The sequence below is a fragment of the Triturus cristatus genome, chromosome 8, assembly GCF_964204655.1.
Source record: "Triturus cristatus chromosome 8, aTriCri1.1, whole genome shotgun sequence".
In the NCBI taxonomy this organism is placed as follows: Eukaryota; Metazoa; Chordata; class Amphibia; order Caudata; family Salamandridae; genus Triturus; species Triturus cristatus.
Window position 1 is genome coordinate 241,021,673 of NC_140591.1, and position 18,454 is coordinate 241,040,126.

At 47.6% G+C, this 18,454-nt stretch overlaps 1 protein-coding gene across 3 annotated transcripts in view; it reads left to right on the plus strand.

The window, feature by feature from the left end:
- Positions 1–9,356: 9,356 nt before the first annotated feature.
- Positions 9,357–18,454, plus strand: part of ARHGAP42 (Rho GTPase activating protein 42) — a 609,563-nt gene continuing 600,465 nt past the window's right edge. For all 3 annotated transcript variants that reach the window (XM_085621436.1, XM_085621434.1, XM_085621435.1), the window contains exon 1: positions 9,357–9,908. In XM_085621436.1, the coding sequence (XP_085477562.1) occupies positions 9,755–9,908 (154 nt within the window). In that variant the 5' untranslated portion in view covers positions 9,357–9,754. The remainder of the gene's footprint in view (positions 9,909–18,454) is intronic.

Sequence of the window (18,454 nt, forward strand, 5' to 3'; positions counted from 1 at the left end):
CCAAGTGCAGCACACATCAACAACCCCTGCAAGCCAGCCAACATCCAGGATAACCAGCATGAGAGCCTTGATGCATTGCTGGACCTGCGCCTGGAGCCTGGATGCCTCGCTGGACCTGCATCTGGAGCCTGGATGCTTCGCTGGATCTGCGTCTGGAGCCCAGGTGCCTCGCAGGACCTGCGTATGGAGTCTGGATGACTCACTGGACCTGCGTCTGGAGTCTGGATGCCCTGCATGACCTGCGTATGGAGCCTGGATGCCTCGCTGGACCTGCGTCTGGAGCATGGATGCCTCACTGAACCTGCGTCTGGAGCCTGGATGCCACGCAAGACCTGCGTCTGGAGCCTGGATGTCTCACTGGACCTGTGTCTGGAGCCTGGATGCCTTGCTGGACCTGCGTCTGGAGCTTGGAGTGGGATGTGGAGGAGCTGAGGAGTCAATGAGCCGTGGCGGTAGACATTGAGGCGCGGTGATTGTCCGTACCTGGTGGTGAAGTCTGGCAGGTCGCATGGAGACACATTGCTGACCTGTGTGAGAACACCGCCTTGCGCACCTTGGAGCTGTTAATATTAGAGGCTCTCCTGCGCACCAACATAGAGAGGTCTGCATCACATACTACGATCCACCACTACACAGGGGTGCACGGAGGGGATTACCAACTGTGGGTTCCGCCTCTCTGCATCACAGACCGGATGATGTTGGGCTGGCTGTACGCTGTGGAGGGTGAGGCCCCTGAGCTGCTCCAAACTTGTGTGGTGGGAGCGCTGCAACTTCACGCCAAAAGGGGCCCTGCTGCATCAACTGCATCGGGAGGTTCACCAGCGGACTTGGCGGCGACTGCTGTACCCAGGCTTGTGAAATTCCACCTGGCTGAGGCTCCTGCTGACTGATTCACAGATTTGGAGAGAGAGCAGCGGATTGCGCCACGGAGTCAATGTCCAGGTAAGGAGAAGGTGGGACGCGTAGCGCAGGACGGCTGGGGGTTGAGTCGCCCAGGCCTAACACATATAGATGACGCACCCCCAGTGGTGGCTTATCCGCTATGGCGGAAGAGCGTCACCCCACTGCTTTCAAGCAGTGCAGAAGAGGAACAATCATCACATGATGATGACTTACTAATGTAACCGTGCTATCTTTCTTTTGCGGGTGAGAGGGTGGGTAGGACTGCTCAAGCACGAGGCCTGGCATGGGCAGATTAGCATGCCCACTAAAGTGCGCATTGACTGTTTGGTCGGCCCACTCAGGCCGCCCAAAGCAGTCATGTGCACTATCCTGTTCGCAATGCAGGCTGCATTACAGCCTGCATGGAGAACATACCCACCCCTCCATCCCCTGGCTGCATGCCTTGTCCCGTTGCCAATTACCAATCCCACCGCCGCATCGCAGAGTTGTGATTGGCTCAGGAGGGGGAGCCTGGCTGCCTACTTCTTGTTCCTAGAAGCAGACGAAGGAGAGCAGGCGCAACGAAGACACGGGACCCTGCTTCGAGGTAAGACTTCCCTATTTAAATATTTATAACACCGGCTCACACACACATCCCCTCATCCACGCCCCACCCAGTGTTTTTTCAGCGTTTACCACCTCACAGCTGCCAGCCCCAATAGCTCTTCTCAATGACGGCCGCTGTACGCCCATGCACAGCAGGCGTACCACTCGTGTGCCAAAGGCACATACATAGTTGCGACGCATGCCATAACATCGCATTCCAGTCCAATGCATACTGATACTAGGCACATTGCAACAGTAGAGTAGGTATTGCATAGCGGAGACATTAATATCACTATTCCCACTTCAGTGAGTGCAACCCAAAACTAACCTTTGCACCCCAAACCCAACCTTGAACCTGAAATTCCTTTTTGAGCTCATAGAACACACCCAAAAATCACATTTGACCCAAATGCACACCTCAATTTCCATATTTTACCCCAAAACACACCCCATTTTTCATTTTTTACCCCAAAACATACCTCATTTTTCATATTTAACCCCAAAACACACCCCATTTTTCATTTTGTACCCCAAAACACACCTCATTTTTCATTTTTTACATCCGGAACCCATACCCACCCGAACACTTTATGTTACCCCATTACTGACCTCACAATGCGTTATCATCAAATGCGATGTAAAGGCACCTGGTTGTCGGAGTTGCTATGTTAACGATGTACGCGTTACAACAAACAAATGATGGACGGAATGCTGACAATGCAGACATTCTCCCCATGTCAAGAGATCTGGGTTAAATCCATCGTTCTTTTGCCCACTACGCCACCCCAGGTTAGACATGGCCATATGCAAATCAGTCTTGACCCTGTGCCTCATGGGAACAGTCCAGCCCGAACTGCCAAGCCATGTCTTCCCTGGACCGGAATGAAGCATCCTAGGACCGGTTTCTGGCTATCAGCCGTCATCAGCCAGGATAGCTTGACTCCAGTGGCGTAGTGAGCATGGGTCCCACGTCTGGGAATACCCATCCCACTTAGGGCAAAAAGCGTTACAACAAACAAATGATGGACGGAATGCTGACAATGCAGACATTCTCCCCCAGTCAAGAGATCTGGGTTAAATCCATCGTTCTTTTGCCCACTACGCCACCCCAGTTTAGACATGGCCATATGCAAATCAGTCTTGACCCTGTGCCTCATGGGAACAGTCCAGCCCGAACTGCCAAGCCATGTCTTCCCTGGACCGGAATCAAGCATCCTAGGACCGGTTTCTGGCTATCAGCCGTCATCAGCCAGGATAGCTTGACTCCAGTGGCGTAGTGAGCATGGGTCCCACGTCTGCGTTACAACAAACAAATGATGGACGGAATGCTGACAATGCAGACATTCTCCCCCAGTCAAGAGATCTGGGTTAAATCCATCGTTCTTTTGCCCACTACGCCACCCCAGTTTAGACATGTCCATATGCAAATCAGTCTTGACCCTGTGCCTCATGGGAACAGTCCAGCCCAAACTGCCAAGCCATGTCTTCCCTGGACCGGAATCAAGCATCCTAGGACCGGTTTCTGGCTATCAGCCGTCATAAGCCAGGATAGCTTGACTCCAGTGGCGTAGTGAGCATGGGTCCCACGTCTGGGAATACCCATCCCACTTAGGGCAAAAAGCGTTACAACAAACAAATGATGGACGGAATGCTGACAATGCAGACATTCTCCCCCAGTCAAGAGATCTGGGTTAAATCCATCGTTCTTTTGCCCACCCAAGTCATGGCTTGGCAGTTCGGGCTGGACTGTTCCCATGAGGCACAGGGTCAAGACTGATTTGCATATGGCCATGTCTAAACTGGGGTGGTGTAGTGGGCAAAAGAACAATGGATTTAACCCAGATCTCTTGACTGGGGGAGAATGTCTGCATTGTCAGCATTCCGTCCATCATTTGTTTGTTGTAACGCTTTTCGCCCTAAGTGGGATGGGTATTCCCAGACGTGGGACCCGTGCTCACTACGCCACTGGAGTCAAGCTATCCTGGCTGATGACGGCTGATAGCCAGAAACCGGTCCTAGGATGCTTGATTCCAGTCCAGGGAAGACATGGCTTGGCAGTTCGGGCTGGACTGTTCCCATGAGGCACAGGGTCAAGACTGATTTGCATATGGCCATGTCTAAACTGGGGTGGTGTAGTGGGCAAAAGAACGATGGATTTAACCCAGATCTCTTGACTGGGGGAGAATGTCTGCATTGTCAGCATTCCGTCCATCATTTGTTTGTTGTAATGTTAACGATGTACTGCATGCATTGTAATGGTCGTCTCCCGTGCCAAAGGCAACCCACAGGCTATGCCGTTTGCGTCCCTCTGCCCCTGGACCACGCTAAGCACCAAGGAGCATTCCTCTTGGACACTCTACCGCTACGATGCCAGCACCCTCCTCGCCATCAACCCTGGATGCCACCTCGCTTGCCAGGACCAACCTCTGCTCTGGACCGGACATCACCATCACCATCACTGACTGCTGCAATTTCACCCGCAAGGAGCACCCCGACCGTCAAGGAGGAGGCCTTTCCATCACCTACAGAAGCACACTCCGACTGACCACACACTCTAATGACCCAAGGGTGACCATGGACCACCTCAAAGCCCAGATCCAGACCAGGCCCATGCCCATCCTTTATGGCACCCTCATGTGCAGGCCCCCCATTCTCAAATACCATTGTAGACCTCATTGCACCCCCGGGTCTCCCGTCCACCGATGACTTCCTACTAGCTGAACGCAAGTTCCACCTGGACAACCCCAGTGACCAGGACACCACCCCCTCCTGGGGAAGGTCCCCTACATCAGATGCACGCAGCAAATCACCGCAACAAGCCACATAGCAGGACACATAGTCGTGCATGTCACCTCCGCCAGCAGGAACTTCTACTGCAGCCACGACTCGGACTCTCCTGGACCGACCATCATAGGTAACGTCACATCTTCACCTTGCCCACTCAGTTCCACCGCCATTATCGCACCCCCTTGCAGCTGGATTAAGGCCACCGAAGAACGTCTCGTCAACTCCCTCTGCACCCGGTAGTGGTCCGTGGAGGGAGTTCCGGGGGGCGGTGAGGCAAGGCATGGGATGAGCAGGGTGGGGGGTAGTAAACACCGGAATGTGGATGAACGGAGGTAAGTAAACAATTAAATAAATAAAATGAATTTCGTAGCGTGCGCAACGAAATTCGTTTTATTTACTACCCCCCATCCTTCCCCTCCCCCGCTCCGCCTCAGGGAACTCCCTCCACGGGCCGCTACTGTCCACACCAACGCTCCACCAATGCTTCCATATGATGACACCGCAGTGCCCAACCGCCACCGATGGATCTCCAACAATGCCTACATTTGGGCACCCCTGCATGAACGGCACTGCGACAGTACCTTCCGCCTGCCTTATGGCAGGCGTGAGGGTGACGCAGTGACACAGGGATAGGCTGGCCCCATGCATTGATGGAGTTGCGTCATGGTTGTGACACAACTGCAGCAATGCGTGACTTTAGCACAGACAGATATGTCAGGATTCCTGACGTATCTGTCATTATTTGCGTCATGGAGCGCTGCCCAGTGAATACAGCGCATCCATGCCGTTGCAAGAAGTGCGTTGTTAGAAGTGTTGCAACGCTGTCTTGTCGCAGCACTGCAACATTTTTCATGACTGGGGCCCAGAAATGCGCACTATCTTATTGATGGTGCGCATTCTTGTACATTAGTTTTGTTGCAGGGCTGCGCTGCTACATTGCTTGCAGCGCTATCCAGTACCAAAACCTGCTGAGATGTGGCCCTAAGTGTTATCCCCATTTTTAAGACCAGATATTTTTTGGTCTAATGTTCCAGCAGTTAACAGGCCTTAGCAGCTTTTTTTATCGCATCGCCGGTCCGGTTGATCGTTGAGAATATTGCGAACTGGGGATAGCGTGCGTTTTAACACGGGAATGCCTACATTGCATGTGATTAGCGTTAGTTGTCACTAACATCGGTGGCGATGTTAATAGCGGCCGCTAATGCCAGAAAGCTGTCGCTAGCGGCTGTTAGCGACATCTTGAGAATAGGGCGATAAAAATATCGCCGCATTCGTGGCAGAAAAGTGCTGCTAATGCGGTGTTAACTGCTTGAGAATATGCTCCAATATTCTTCAAACTAATCAACATTTTGAAGGCCTTCAAAACATAATTGAGAGAATGTGTGTAGTTTTCTCAGTGTGGCCATGTGAAGATAAATCCCAGGTGAAATCCGATAGACACTACACACTACCCAAATTAAATCAATTGTACCCAGCTATTTACTACAGAATAAAATGTTTAGGGTACGCCCCTGTGGGGATTTTTAATTGCACTGTATCACACCAGGATTTTTAGAATGAAGTTTTGACTATGTTTATCATGAATACAATTAACTAAATAATAAAAACATGAAATAACAATTCGAAGCAAGTGTGTCTTATTGATAAGGATTTGGACACAATAATGACTAAAGGATGGTGTACCTGAGGATCGAACAAACAAACCGGAAAGGGATATAAGTGTTGTGCTAAAGGGGAGAACCTGTCCTGGTTTAGGATGAGGGCTTCATGGATCCTCTTAAAACCATACACTCCAAAAAGTAGCCCAGTCACCTACTACAAATTGGAGCATTTCTGTCTCCTCTGTGGTAAGAAGCTCCTTGTAAATGCTAAATGGACTCCCAGTGCGTCTTTGATCTCAGGCGGATTTCTCAGGAATTGAGTTTCTATTAAGTATGAAATAGAAAAGTACATAACTCGGAAATACCTGAATCAGGATCCAGTGAGTTTATTTCATCAGTTCAATATGACAAGTAATTATGATTAATCGTAACTGTATTTAAAATGTAGCTTGCAGTAGGGATGAACCGCAGGCGCTGCAGCTTCTGCAGTTCAGGGGGGCACCTAATCCTTTAGGGGGCCTCCTTTCAATCCACGGCTAATGAATATCTATGAGATTTGGGAGCCTCAGCGGCCCCTCCTCACACCCTGTAGGGGGCCTGGACGACATTCAGGGGTCGCATGCAATTGTGACTGCTGTCTTTACACTTGCGACCCCTGGCAGTGCTCCTGTGACCAATGGTCATAGAGGTTGTTAAAGAAGTGCTGGAATGAGACGTTTAACAGGGTTATTGTGAGGTTTTTAAACTCATTTTAGCCTGCAGCGAACTGGGATGTTTGGCCGCCATAAATACCGCTGCAATGAAACAATGTTGCCTCCATTCATAGTCTGGTGGCTGCGGCCCGAGCCGCCTTTTGCAGCGTGCTGTTCCAGGCAGCATTGTGTGTGCAAGCAGAAAATAAAATAAACTTGAAACATACTTTATTTATTGTTGCTGGCTGAGCAGACCACGAACAATGTCATCTCAATGTCTTTGGAAGTCCCTGGGCATTGACAGTGTAGAGGTAAAGATGGCAGAGATGAGAAGCAACCAGGGGAGAGGGGAAGGAGTTGCATCAGCCAGACAAGTGAGACAAACAGAAACAAAGATGTGTGTGTGCGTGAGAGAGTGAAAGAGAGAAATAAACAACTGGGATAGATGAGGAAACAGATGTTTGATGACATAGGTGGAAGAGAGAGCAGGGGACAGAGGAAAGACGTGATGAAGGCGGAGATATGCAAAGAGGTCTGCAGAGAGCCAGAGACGAGAAGACATGGAAGGCATTCACATGAGAAAGACACAGCTAAGTGAGACAGAAATAGAGGGGGAGACAGATGTGAGAAAGAGGTGATGAAGAGACTGCCTCGAAAGAGACATATGAGAGGCAGGACAGGTAAAAAACAGACATCACAGAGAGGAGACTGGTGATAGGAGACATAAAAAAGGGAGATAGATGAAGGACACGATAACGAGACACGGGGATAGTAGGAGACAAATGTAAGAAGTGATAAAGAAAAACTTGTGCGAGTGAGAAAAGGAGAAAGAGGGCAGTGTAGGTGACAGAAAGAAAGAGTCGAGAAGAGCAGGAATGGGCCCTGGATGATATGTAGGGGTCACCAGGGATAACGGCTGCGACCCTTGGCTTGCCACCTATAACCCCTGGCACTGCTTTTTCAACCCTTGGCTTCAGAGACAGCAACACCAGTGTGAAGAGCAAGGCAGAGTTCCACCCTTTGTCTGAGCTGCGGCCGCCCTTATTGTTCTATGCTCATTTTTTTTTATTATACTGATAATAAATAATAAATGAGTGACAATGAGTGAGTGTAACTTTGAGTGATATTATGTAAGGAGTGAGAATGAGGGAGTGTAAGAGTGAGAAAGTATGAGTGAGTCAGACTAAAAGGGAGTGAAAGAATTAGTGAAAGTGAATGAGAGTGTGAGTGAAAGAGTGTGAGTGTGAATGTGTTTTTTTTTGTTGAAGTTTTATATAGCGCGAAGTTGACCCGAAATCGGGTATCAGAGCGCTTTGCATCAGCACCAGTTGCGTTACACCTGCGAGTCTGCAGTTGTCCTTGGCAAACTGAGGATAATTCTTGGTTTATGAAGGCACCCACCACAAGATGCTGGTACTGGAATAATGGGCGCAGGCCTTGGCATGACAGGCACGTATGGCACAAGACTGAAATAATAGAGGTAAGACCCAGGACAACATGCTGCTGCCGGCATACTGATGGTACCCATTGGCACAGAGGCGTCTGTGACAATATGCTGCTGCCGATATAATAGAGGAGGTTCTTGGCATGGGGCTCCCGTGGCAGAATGCTGGCGCGGGCACGTTTAATGGAATTCTTTGCATAAGGAAGAACAGGAGCGGAACCATGCCACAGGGGAAGGCAAATGACAAAATGCTGGTGCTGGCATACTAGAGAAGAACTTTGAAATAAAGGCCATCCATGCTATACGGATGGCACGAATGACAAAAGTCTGGCATGGGCACAGCTTATGGCATTTTTGGCTATAGGGGCACCCGTGAAAAAAGTGTTGGCGCTGGCAGGGTAATTTTGACATATGGTGGCACCTTCTGCACATTTTGAAATAAATATAGTCAACTCATGGAGAGCGCCCAGTTTCATTGGCCTGGTTCACCAAGAAAGAGTTGAAAATATGTAATGAGTGAACTTTCAGGGAGTATTTGTGTTTTTAGTAAATTTATGTGAAAATTGTGCTTTAAAATGCACTACCTGGCTTAATTCTTTCAACATTTTTAGGGGGCGGGGGGAGAACCTCTCTCCTCCTCAAACCCTTCCTGGAAAAGGTTGGGCACACTGGCTACCACTTAGGGCAAGTGTCATCATGGTTAAAGTCATATGACATCACTTACTGGGATGTTTCAGGGTCAAAGGTTACGCCATGTCACTTCTTGTGATCCAATTAAGTTCAAAAGGTGTGTGGATGTCATTTCCACTACTCCGGCATACTTGTGAATGGACATCCATACAGGGTGTGGAGCTGGGGGGAGGGGGCATCGTTTTTGCGTTTCCCCACTGATGTATAGATCCTCTCCGTCCTACAATAGCAACCCTAAGCCTGTATAAAGGTCTCTCTTGTTCTGCTTCTTAGGTCATTGCAAAGGTTTTGCTGTGCGTTACCACGATGCTGCTTCTCGCAGGCCGCCCACAGCAGTTGTGCATCCCAGATTCCGACACTGCACGGCTTGCCTCCCGAGTCCCGAGCAGCTATCCTGAAATCAGGAAGAGTCTCTGGAATTAAAGTGTGGCTCGGGGCAGAGGGCTGCCAGCGAAGACCAGGAGAGGAGGGCTAGGATTAACTCCCGTCAGGCTGCCAGTCACGAGCCTCTAGCGCACAGTTGTGCACCTAAAAAAATAGTCAAAGGGGTTTATTTCTTCAGCTGCATCCCAAGGAGGGGGCGCTGCTGCGCGAGGTTTAACATGGGTCTGGGAAAGGGGTCTCAGGACGTGTGAGGGAGCCTGAAGAGGAGACGGAGGGAGGGAGCAAGGGTGAGAGGTGAGGAGAAAACGTCGGCACGGGGAAGCGAGTTGGATAAGGGGGAGGAGGTGAGGAAGAGAGGAAAGAAGGAGGCGGACGGGAGAGAGTGGGAAGGAGGAGATTGGGAGGGAGAGGGTGAGAGCCCGGAGCTGCCGGAAGTGTATGTGCACAGAAACATTCTGAAACTCCACCAAGAGCCTCACCCCTCAGATCGGGTGCAGCCAACATGCAGCCGGCAGACAACGACTCCCGGCTTCTGCAGGCTGAGGCACACCCCGCCGCGGGAGGGAACCACTAGCGGGGGTGCTCCAGCGGCGCGGACAACAGGGGGGGGTTGCAGTCGCCCAGCCCCTTGCGCACTTCCCTCGGAGTCTCGGCGCCCCGCTTGTGCCATGGGGCTGCCCACCTTGGAGTTCAGCGATTCGTACTTGGACAGCCCGGACTTTCGGGACCGCCTCAAGTGTCACGAGAACGAACTGGACCGAACCAACAAGTTCATCAAGGAGCTGATCAAGGACGGCAGCATGCTGATCGGGGCTCTGCGAAGTAAGGCGCCCAGGCCGGGGGGTGCTGGGGGAGGGGAGAGGAGGGGCGGGCCGGTGGGTGGGCTGCAAGCATTCTTTTGTTTGAATGGATCCAGGGACGTGCTCCTCTGCTGGAGACAAGCAAAACAAAACAAGTTTATTCGGAATCACCCCCTCTTCGTTTGGACTCTCCACTAGGGGCTTGTGTGATGGGGGGGGGGGGGGGGGGGGGGGGGGTCGAGACACTGCTGCATGAAAAATGCAACTTTGTTTTTTGCAGATTTTTTTAAACAACGCAGATATTGTGGAATTAACAGGGAAACCTAGACTAGTGAATTTGGGACGTGCACGAGTCCTGTGTTAGTATATGTTGATAGCGCTGCAAACCCTGGAGCCTTGAAAGGTTGCGGGTTAATCAGCAGCTGTGTTGCACATCTGGTTTTGCGTATGAGGTGCAGGACCTGAACACCTAGCACGTTCCATCTCGCGTTCCAGGGCACAGGAAAGGGCACGTGATAGACGCGCACAACGCCATCCGTTGTCACAAGTGGTGCCCTGCCCAGGACGCGCAGGCAGTCTTGGCAAGACTTGGCAATGCAAACAAAACAAGACAAGACGGCAGTGCCTTGTTTGTTTGCACTGAATATCCAATCGACGCACATTTTACTCTTTATCACAAGACGTGCACTTTTGGAAAGCTTAGGTTGCCGGTTGTTTCATAAGTGCCTCAGCTTTGTACCACGAAGTTACTTTTGTAATTTGAATTCCGTTAGCGGACATTGGCTTTTGTAAAATGGAACTACCAACAATTAAACGAAAACATGCATCAGTTCAACTGGCTCTTAAACTAGCATCGGCTTTCAGACTGGCGCGTAGGGCCTTCCTTATAGTGAACATATGACGGTCCCAGAATGCCAAGCGCTGTTTACTAAAAGACCAGGAGTGGGTGACGCTGGTAAAATGTGTCTCTTTGGCAGCGGTTTGACCCATCTTTTAAGAGAGTCACTTGAAATAATTCAGCATGACTTTGTGGCCTTGCTATCTGGGTACACTTGACCTGTACCTCGATTTCCCTGATACCGACAGGATAGAATTTAGCGAGGCCTGGTTTGTTCACATTTTTTATTGAGCATGAGGGACAAGTTGGCCAAACCCATGATAGATACAGTTAAACCTACAGTTCCCATCGTGCGTAGTACTATTAACAGAAAAAGGGACTTCACGGACTCTGGGGGGCCATTTCCTGACCTGGGGAACAGGTGAGAACCGTACCAACGCATCGAAGACACCCCTGGGCATGGCAACAACTTCCCAAGCAGCGAAGACATAGGTTTGAATTGTCAAAAAACACACGCAATTAAAACGAGGTTATGTGTTTTTTCTGGCTTGTTGTGGGGTGCATTAATTACAAGTACTGGCGACAGAGACACGCCCATTTTTTTCGGGGTGGACGTGGCTTGCAGCCCCTGCACTAAGTCCTACTTTGATGTGTTGAGATCTCGAAGCAGACTGGAACTACACAGGTAGGATCAAGCTTGGGCGGGTCCCTGGGGTGAAAGTGAAAAGCAGAAGGGTTTAGAAGTAAAAGTAGAGAAATCCCTCGAAGGGCAGAGATTTATTAGCCGGCCCTTTGAGCAATGTTAACTGGTTCCAGTTAGATCTGCTTTGAACTCGGCCTTGGCGCTTTTTATACAGTAGTGTGGGCGGCCTTCCTTTCAAGTGACAAGGCGATCATTAAAAAATGGGCCACTCTTATTTACGCATAACCTACTGCTGTTTGAAGCCCACCTTGGTTTATTTAAGAGGCGCATTGAGTGTAAAATGATGCCAGAGGCTGCTTGCTTGGAATTTGATTTACCCGTGGTCTCAAACTTCCTGCACATTCCAAGCTCCTCCCCTGTTCGATCGATCATTAGTTCAGCCACATGCTAATCATTCAATCGCCCGTCAAAAGCATTCTTTCCATTTCATTCCTATGGATGAATAAATGAATGAATATGTGTGTATTGCATGCTTCTGCGGACAGAGCTGCCTCAAGCATGCCCAGAAAGAAAGGATGGTCATTGGTTTGGGTTAGTCTCACCTGTTGGCAATACAAGTCCAAGCGCATGCTTTATTTTATTTTTTTCAAGCACTTTTGACATTTATATTTTATTATCCTCTTTCGAAATCTTACAGTGTTTTAATATTGAGTGGCACATATAAACAACTCCTAAATGAAAAGTGGGTGTGTAATGCTCTTCCCATTGTGCACCAATAGCTTTAGACCAGGGTTGTTTTAACATTGGTCTAAGAGGGCCGGATCCATGGTAGATTTTCAAGAGAATCACTGAATATGTAAATAATGGGATTTTAGAATTTTACAATGCTTACAGAAGCCAAGTACTGCAAATTTGCACATTCACAGTTTAAAGTGGAACAATACAAAGGCGTCAGTAGTGGAAAATTGGAGTGTATTTGTTGTGCAAAACCAGTGTTTGCTTTTAACATTCATGCCATGGTCCAGACTGACCAGTGCTGTGCAGAATTCCACTTGCAGATGCACATTCCACAAGAAGGCCCTTCTAATCAATTCCTATTGGCTGCATAATTACTGACAAGTGGTCAATAAATCCAATAAACCTATTGCATATCAGAGCTGGGCAACATGTTACAATTTGTGTTGTGAAGTCCATTTTTACACCTTTGATTTTCAAATGTTCTTTGCACCAAGATAGATAAGTGTATTTAGTCTCAATGGGCTGGTCCTTGAGTTCAAAGTTCACTGAGTCCTGGAAGGCCCATTGAGCTTTCCATTCTGCCAAAGGTGACCATCATTACATTGAGAAATAGTAATGCCTACTACTTACAATTGTTGTAAACGGCAAAGGTGTGGTAAGAAGTGTTTTTATAACAAATATTACTACTAGTATTTATTTCACAATTATCACTATAGAAATATATTTTTCAATTTATATGTATCTTAATAGAGACTTTACCCACCAGAGCGGAAGTTCATTAATCATTCGGGATGACGCATCGATATGTTTTGAATTCTTGGTCTAGTTTTGAAGCTTCAAACGCATGACACAGGAACAACTTAAAAAGTTCCAGTTTAGCATCTTTTTCTGGGTAAACTAGTCCCGGATTGGTGCTTTTCTTTGTTGTGTTTGCATCCTGAGTAACTGTTGGAAGGCTCTGCAAGAAATGACGCCATTAAGGAAGTTGTTCTGACCAGAAGAGGTTTTTGAGGTATTTCTGAATTTTAACCACTTAATTTGGGCTCTTCTCAAAATGTTAATTTGGTTCTGACTGATCTTGACCTTTCAGAAGACACGAAATGCGTTTAGTGGTCACATGGCCCCTTTAAAGAGTGTGAGTTTTCTGTCAATTCTGGTTTTTCAACCCACTGCATTAAGCATGCAAGGATTTGTAGCTTAATAAATACAGACATGCAGGTCTCTGCATGAGCAGAACAGTTGGTTAAACAGACAGGACTGACTTTCTGTTATATCATTTATGGTGACATATTACATCAGTTATTATTTTATTGTATTGTAATTTTATTGTAATTGCATTTATATAGCCTTTAATACCCCTGACACTTTTTCAGTGAGTAGCACACCATGGAACTCATAAAGGATTAGTGGTGAATAAGTATAGTGACATATGAAAGAAATTTGAGTGGTGGATATGTTAGTTAGTTGTTTGGGTTGAGAAGGATAGTGGACGGATAGAAGAGAGAAAAGGTTTGCATTTATATAGCGCTTGCTGCCCCATATGAGGTGTTGAAGTGCTTTTTCGGCAAGTAGCACGCTACTCCGGAACTCATAAAGGATTAGCGGTGAATTAGTATAGTGAAGTATGAAAGTAATTTGTGTGGTGGATATGTTAGTCACTTATTTGGATTGAGAAGGATAGTGGAGGCATAGTTGAAGGAAAAGGTTTGTATTCATATATATAACACTTGCTACACCTGATGAGGTGTTGAAGCGCTTTTTGATGAGAAGCACACTACCCCGGAACCTAAACAGGATTAGTTGTAATTAGTATAGGGAAATATGCAATTAATTTGAGTGGTAGACATGTTAGTCTGTTATTTGGATTGAAAAGTAATAGTGGAGGGATAAAAAAGGGAAGGGGCTAGAAATTTTCATTTTTTCTGGGGATGGGGAGGGGAGTTGCAGTCTACGTGCAGCTACCTACTAACAACATAATGAAATTCATAGGACTTTTGCTGACGTGCAAATGGGGAACTATGATATTGCATGTGGGACCTTTTTGAGATACATATCGGCAGACATTGATATGATATGGGAGACATAGACTTTGATATGATTTGGGTGATTTTGACTCTTATACACTATGAGAGGGCATTGGCAGGGTATAGATCTATTTTTGAATGTGATACATATTGAGCATTCTCACTTCTATAGATACTAGGAAACTGTTATGGCTTTGCCAATGCTAGTTGAAAGGAATTTTAACTATGTCATGTTTTACATATGTAATGTTCCATGTTCTGGATGGTTGGGTTGGAGTTAGAACCTAGTTAGGCAGCTGATGCCGGATCGAGGTTCGTGAGGGTTGTATATTGGAACTAAGAAATAAACCTTTGAAGAATCATCATGACTGGATGCACATATTTATCTTAACATTGGCGACGATTTTACTGGTAACAACCCTACACGAAGAAAAATTTGGAAACAAACCTACGCGAGAAGAAAAAAAAAAAATGGAGCTGCATATCTATATATAAATCTATTATTGAATGCTGTTACTCGTTTATTTATTTTATTTATTTATTGAAATTTATAACGCGCAACAGCTACCCTCAATGGGTTTCCTGGCGCAAGGGATAGATTCAAGAAAAAAGCAGACCTTGTAAAAGACAACACCTTAAGTCCTCAAAGCGGCACAGATCATTGAAAAAGTATGGTTTTCAACTTTTTTCTGAAAGCAAAATAATTTGTTTCCATTTTTAAAGAAGTGGGTAGGGTGTTCCAATGTTTAGGGGCAAGATGTGAAAAAGCCCGTCCCCCCATTCTTACAAGTTTAAAATGAGGAATAACAAAATCGCAATTGGCAGAGGATCTAAGAGTGCGTCTGGGCTTGTAAGGGTGGACCAAACTTTGTAGATATCTTGGTGCAGAGCCTTGCTTGATTTGAAAGAGATAGCATAAGGCTTTGAAATTAATACGACTAGGGATCCGAAGCCAGTGTAAGTCACGCAACGCCTGAGTGGCCGATTGTCTTCTCGGAATGTTACAGAGAAGTCTGGCCGCTGAATTTTGGACCACCTGAAGTCTGTTAACAGTGGCCACATCAGCACCAAGATAAAGGACATTTCCGTAGTCCAGGCGAGATGTAACTAACGCCTGGACAACGGTTCGTCTGGTGGAGGAAGGCAGCATCCAGAGAATCTTCTGGAGCCATCGCAAGATGGCAAAGCAAGTAGCGGGCACCTTAGTGGCCTGCTGTCGCATGGAGAGTTGGTCGTCAATAAGAAAGCCAAGGTTACGGACCACAGAAGACGGCTGGGGAAGGGATCCCATTTCCCCAGGCCAGTGTTGAGGGCCCCATAAATCCTTATGTTTTCCTAGGATGAGAATTTCGGTTTTGTCACCGTTTAGTTTAAGGAGATGGCTTTGCATCCACTCCGCTATACGTGACAACCCGCCTTTCAGAACCGATATGTCATTGCTCTCGCAGCTGGAAAGGGAGAAAACAATCTGAGTGTCGTCGGCGTATGAAAAAATAGTTAGCCCTGCGTCCTCAGCAATAGAAGCCAGGGGTCTTACGTATATGTTGAACAACAGGGGGCTCAGTATAGACCCCTGGGGGACACCATACGCCGAAGAACACGTGGAAGAAGTGGCTTTCGCGGAAAAGACTTGGAAAGTGCGCTCACTTAAAAAGGAGGCAATCCAAGCCAGCGCAGGACCATCTATTCCTAGGGAACAAAGAGAGTCCAAAAGAATGGAATGGGACACGTTATCGAAAGCCGCTCTCAAATCCAAAAGGATGAGCGCAGAGGTTTCCCCGCGATCAATAGCGTGTCTCAGACTTTCCGTTACTCCCAGGAGGGTGGTTTCTGTAGAATAGTGAGCGCGGAAGCCAGACTGGGATGGATGTAAAAATCCCGAAGATTCCACAAGGTGATATAATTGGGTGTTAACATGCCTTTCCAGCACTTTAGAGAGTATAGGCAACAAGGATATTGTTCTGAAATTAGCAAGGTTAGACATATCGGCTCCAGCTTTTTTTAAAAGGGGGACAACCATTGCGTGCTTCCAGTCCTGTGGCACATGGGACTCAAGTAGAGAGGCATTTAAAAGCCTCATGAGAACTCGCCGGGATTCGAGATCAAACTGCTTGAGAATTTTGGCGGGTATAGGGTCAAGAGGTGAGCCGGATCTTATGCTGTTTAAACAAGTGAAAAACGAAGCGTCATCAAAAGGTTGCCAGTACGTCAACTGCGCCAAAGGGGAAGGCAGTTCAGTCCCAGCAATCTGTCCCAAATGAGATACAGCTACATTCAAAGGAGGGCTCATAGAATCGTAAATGCGCTCAACTTTGGCAATAAAGAATTTTGCGATAGAATTACATTGGGCCTCATCTAATGCTGGAGGAATAGGAATAGTGTCTGCACCTGTCAATTTTTTAACGAGAGAAAAAAGAGTACGAGGGCAGGTCTGAGCTCGTGTAACTGTTTCCACAGTATAGGCAGCTCTCGCAGATTTGCATTTGGAATGATATTCTTTTAATGCCTCTTTATATACAGTCTTCTGAGAGACTGAATATGAATGCCTCCATTTACGTTCTAAGGCCTTGCATTTAGTCCGCAAGACCTTCAGGTCAGCAGAGAACCAAGGTGCTGGGAGGCGGTGAGGCCTAGAATGTTTTAAGGTCGGCGGTAAAAGGGTAGTGACGGCGTTAGCAAGCCAATGAGAAACAGCAGTGTTCAATTCCGAAACAGGAACCTCACCTTCAGCAGGACAGGTGTTTAAGAGGTGTTGATTTAGTATGTTAATATTGAGTTTATCCCAACGATAAATTGGTACACCTTTATCGAGAACACTAGTTTCCTGGTTCTTAGTGTGAAGTAAAGAAAAGTAAACAGCGAAATGGTCGGACCACTCCAAAGGACAAGCACTCCGAGAACAATCAAAGGGAAGATTGGATAGAATGGGGTCCAGTTGATGTCCAGCGGAGTGGGTTGGGCCAACATTAAGCAAGGAGAGATTGAGGGCTTCCAGATCAGATAAGAAACGTTTACTGATAGTACACTGCGAGTCTTCAAGATGCAAATTAATATCACCAAGAATGGTAAAATTGGCTGCCTTAAGCATTAAGGGGGATATGATGTTCGCTAGTGAGGATGTCCAGGAAAGGGCATTTCCAGGGGGGCGATAAATCAAGAGGCCAGATAGAGTAAGTTGAGGATTAATGACCAGTTTAAAAAGAGCAGTCTCACTTCCAGGCATCGGAAGGGCTGCAAACTTGCACGTATAGGAAGATTTAAAAATTATGGCAATCCCCCCCCCCCCCCTTTCCAGAACTTCTGTCCAATCTCACTATTGCGTAGTTAATAGGGACAGCAATGGCCACATCAGGACCAGAGCAGTCCTGGAGCCAGGTTTCCGTGAGGAACAACGCATCAGGCTGCTCCTCAACAATGAAATCGTGAATGTGATACTTAGGTTTGGGGAGGGATCGACAGTTGATACTCCAAAAAAGGAGTGTCGACTTATTTGAGTGTGTCAATGGTCTCCTCCGTCTGCCACGAGGTTGAGAGCGGCGTATAACATTACAAAGGGACATTCGGCCAGTGCTAAAACTACAACCTGCGCATTGATAATTATGAGTGGGAAGAGAGCATATAGTGCAGTGTGTACGGGGAGTAGACCGCAAGGATTCCAACACCTCACCTGAGTACGATAGTAAGCCATTGGAACTACTCGTGGGAGTCATGGCCCCTTTTGGCCCGGTCTGGCACGGACGGGCACAGACGGGCTAAACTCAGGCGGAAACTCCGGCGGAAGTACGGCGATTCACTGCGCGTATCCGCTGCGCGGGGAATAACCCCTTAAATAGAGGTCGAGCGTTGGAGTGACGTCTAGACCGTCATGCGAATAGGCGCCGTCAGGCGTCCCACTCACCTAAGATGGCCGCCAAAACGAGCTACGAGGACGAGGGCCCGCAAAATGCGGTGAGTCTCCAAATTACAGTGCGTGTGAGGGGCATTCAATAAAACCAGGGGCAAACAACATAAACTAAAACAAAATAGGCAAAACAGGTAGTTTTAAAAAGTGAAAAGCGCGAACACGCGCAAAGATCTACCAAATGCACGTGGGAATATGAGCAGCGCGCACTTAGTAGTCTTCAAGGTGCGGATAAATTAAGGTCTGTAAGTGACCAGGCACCTGATTAGTTCCCCTTAAATAGAGGTCGAGCGTCCGAGTGACGTCTAGACCGTCATGCGAATAGGCGCCGTCAGGCGTCCCACTCACCTAAGATGGCCGCCAAAACGAGCTACGAGGACGAGGGCCCGCAAAATGCGGTGAGTCTCCAAATTACAGTGCGTGT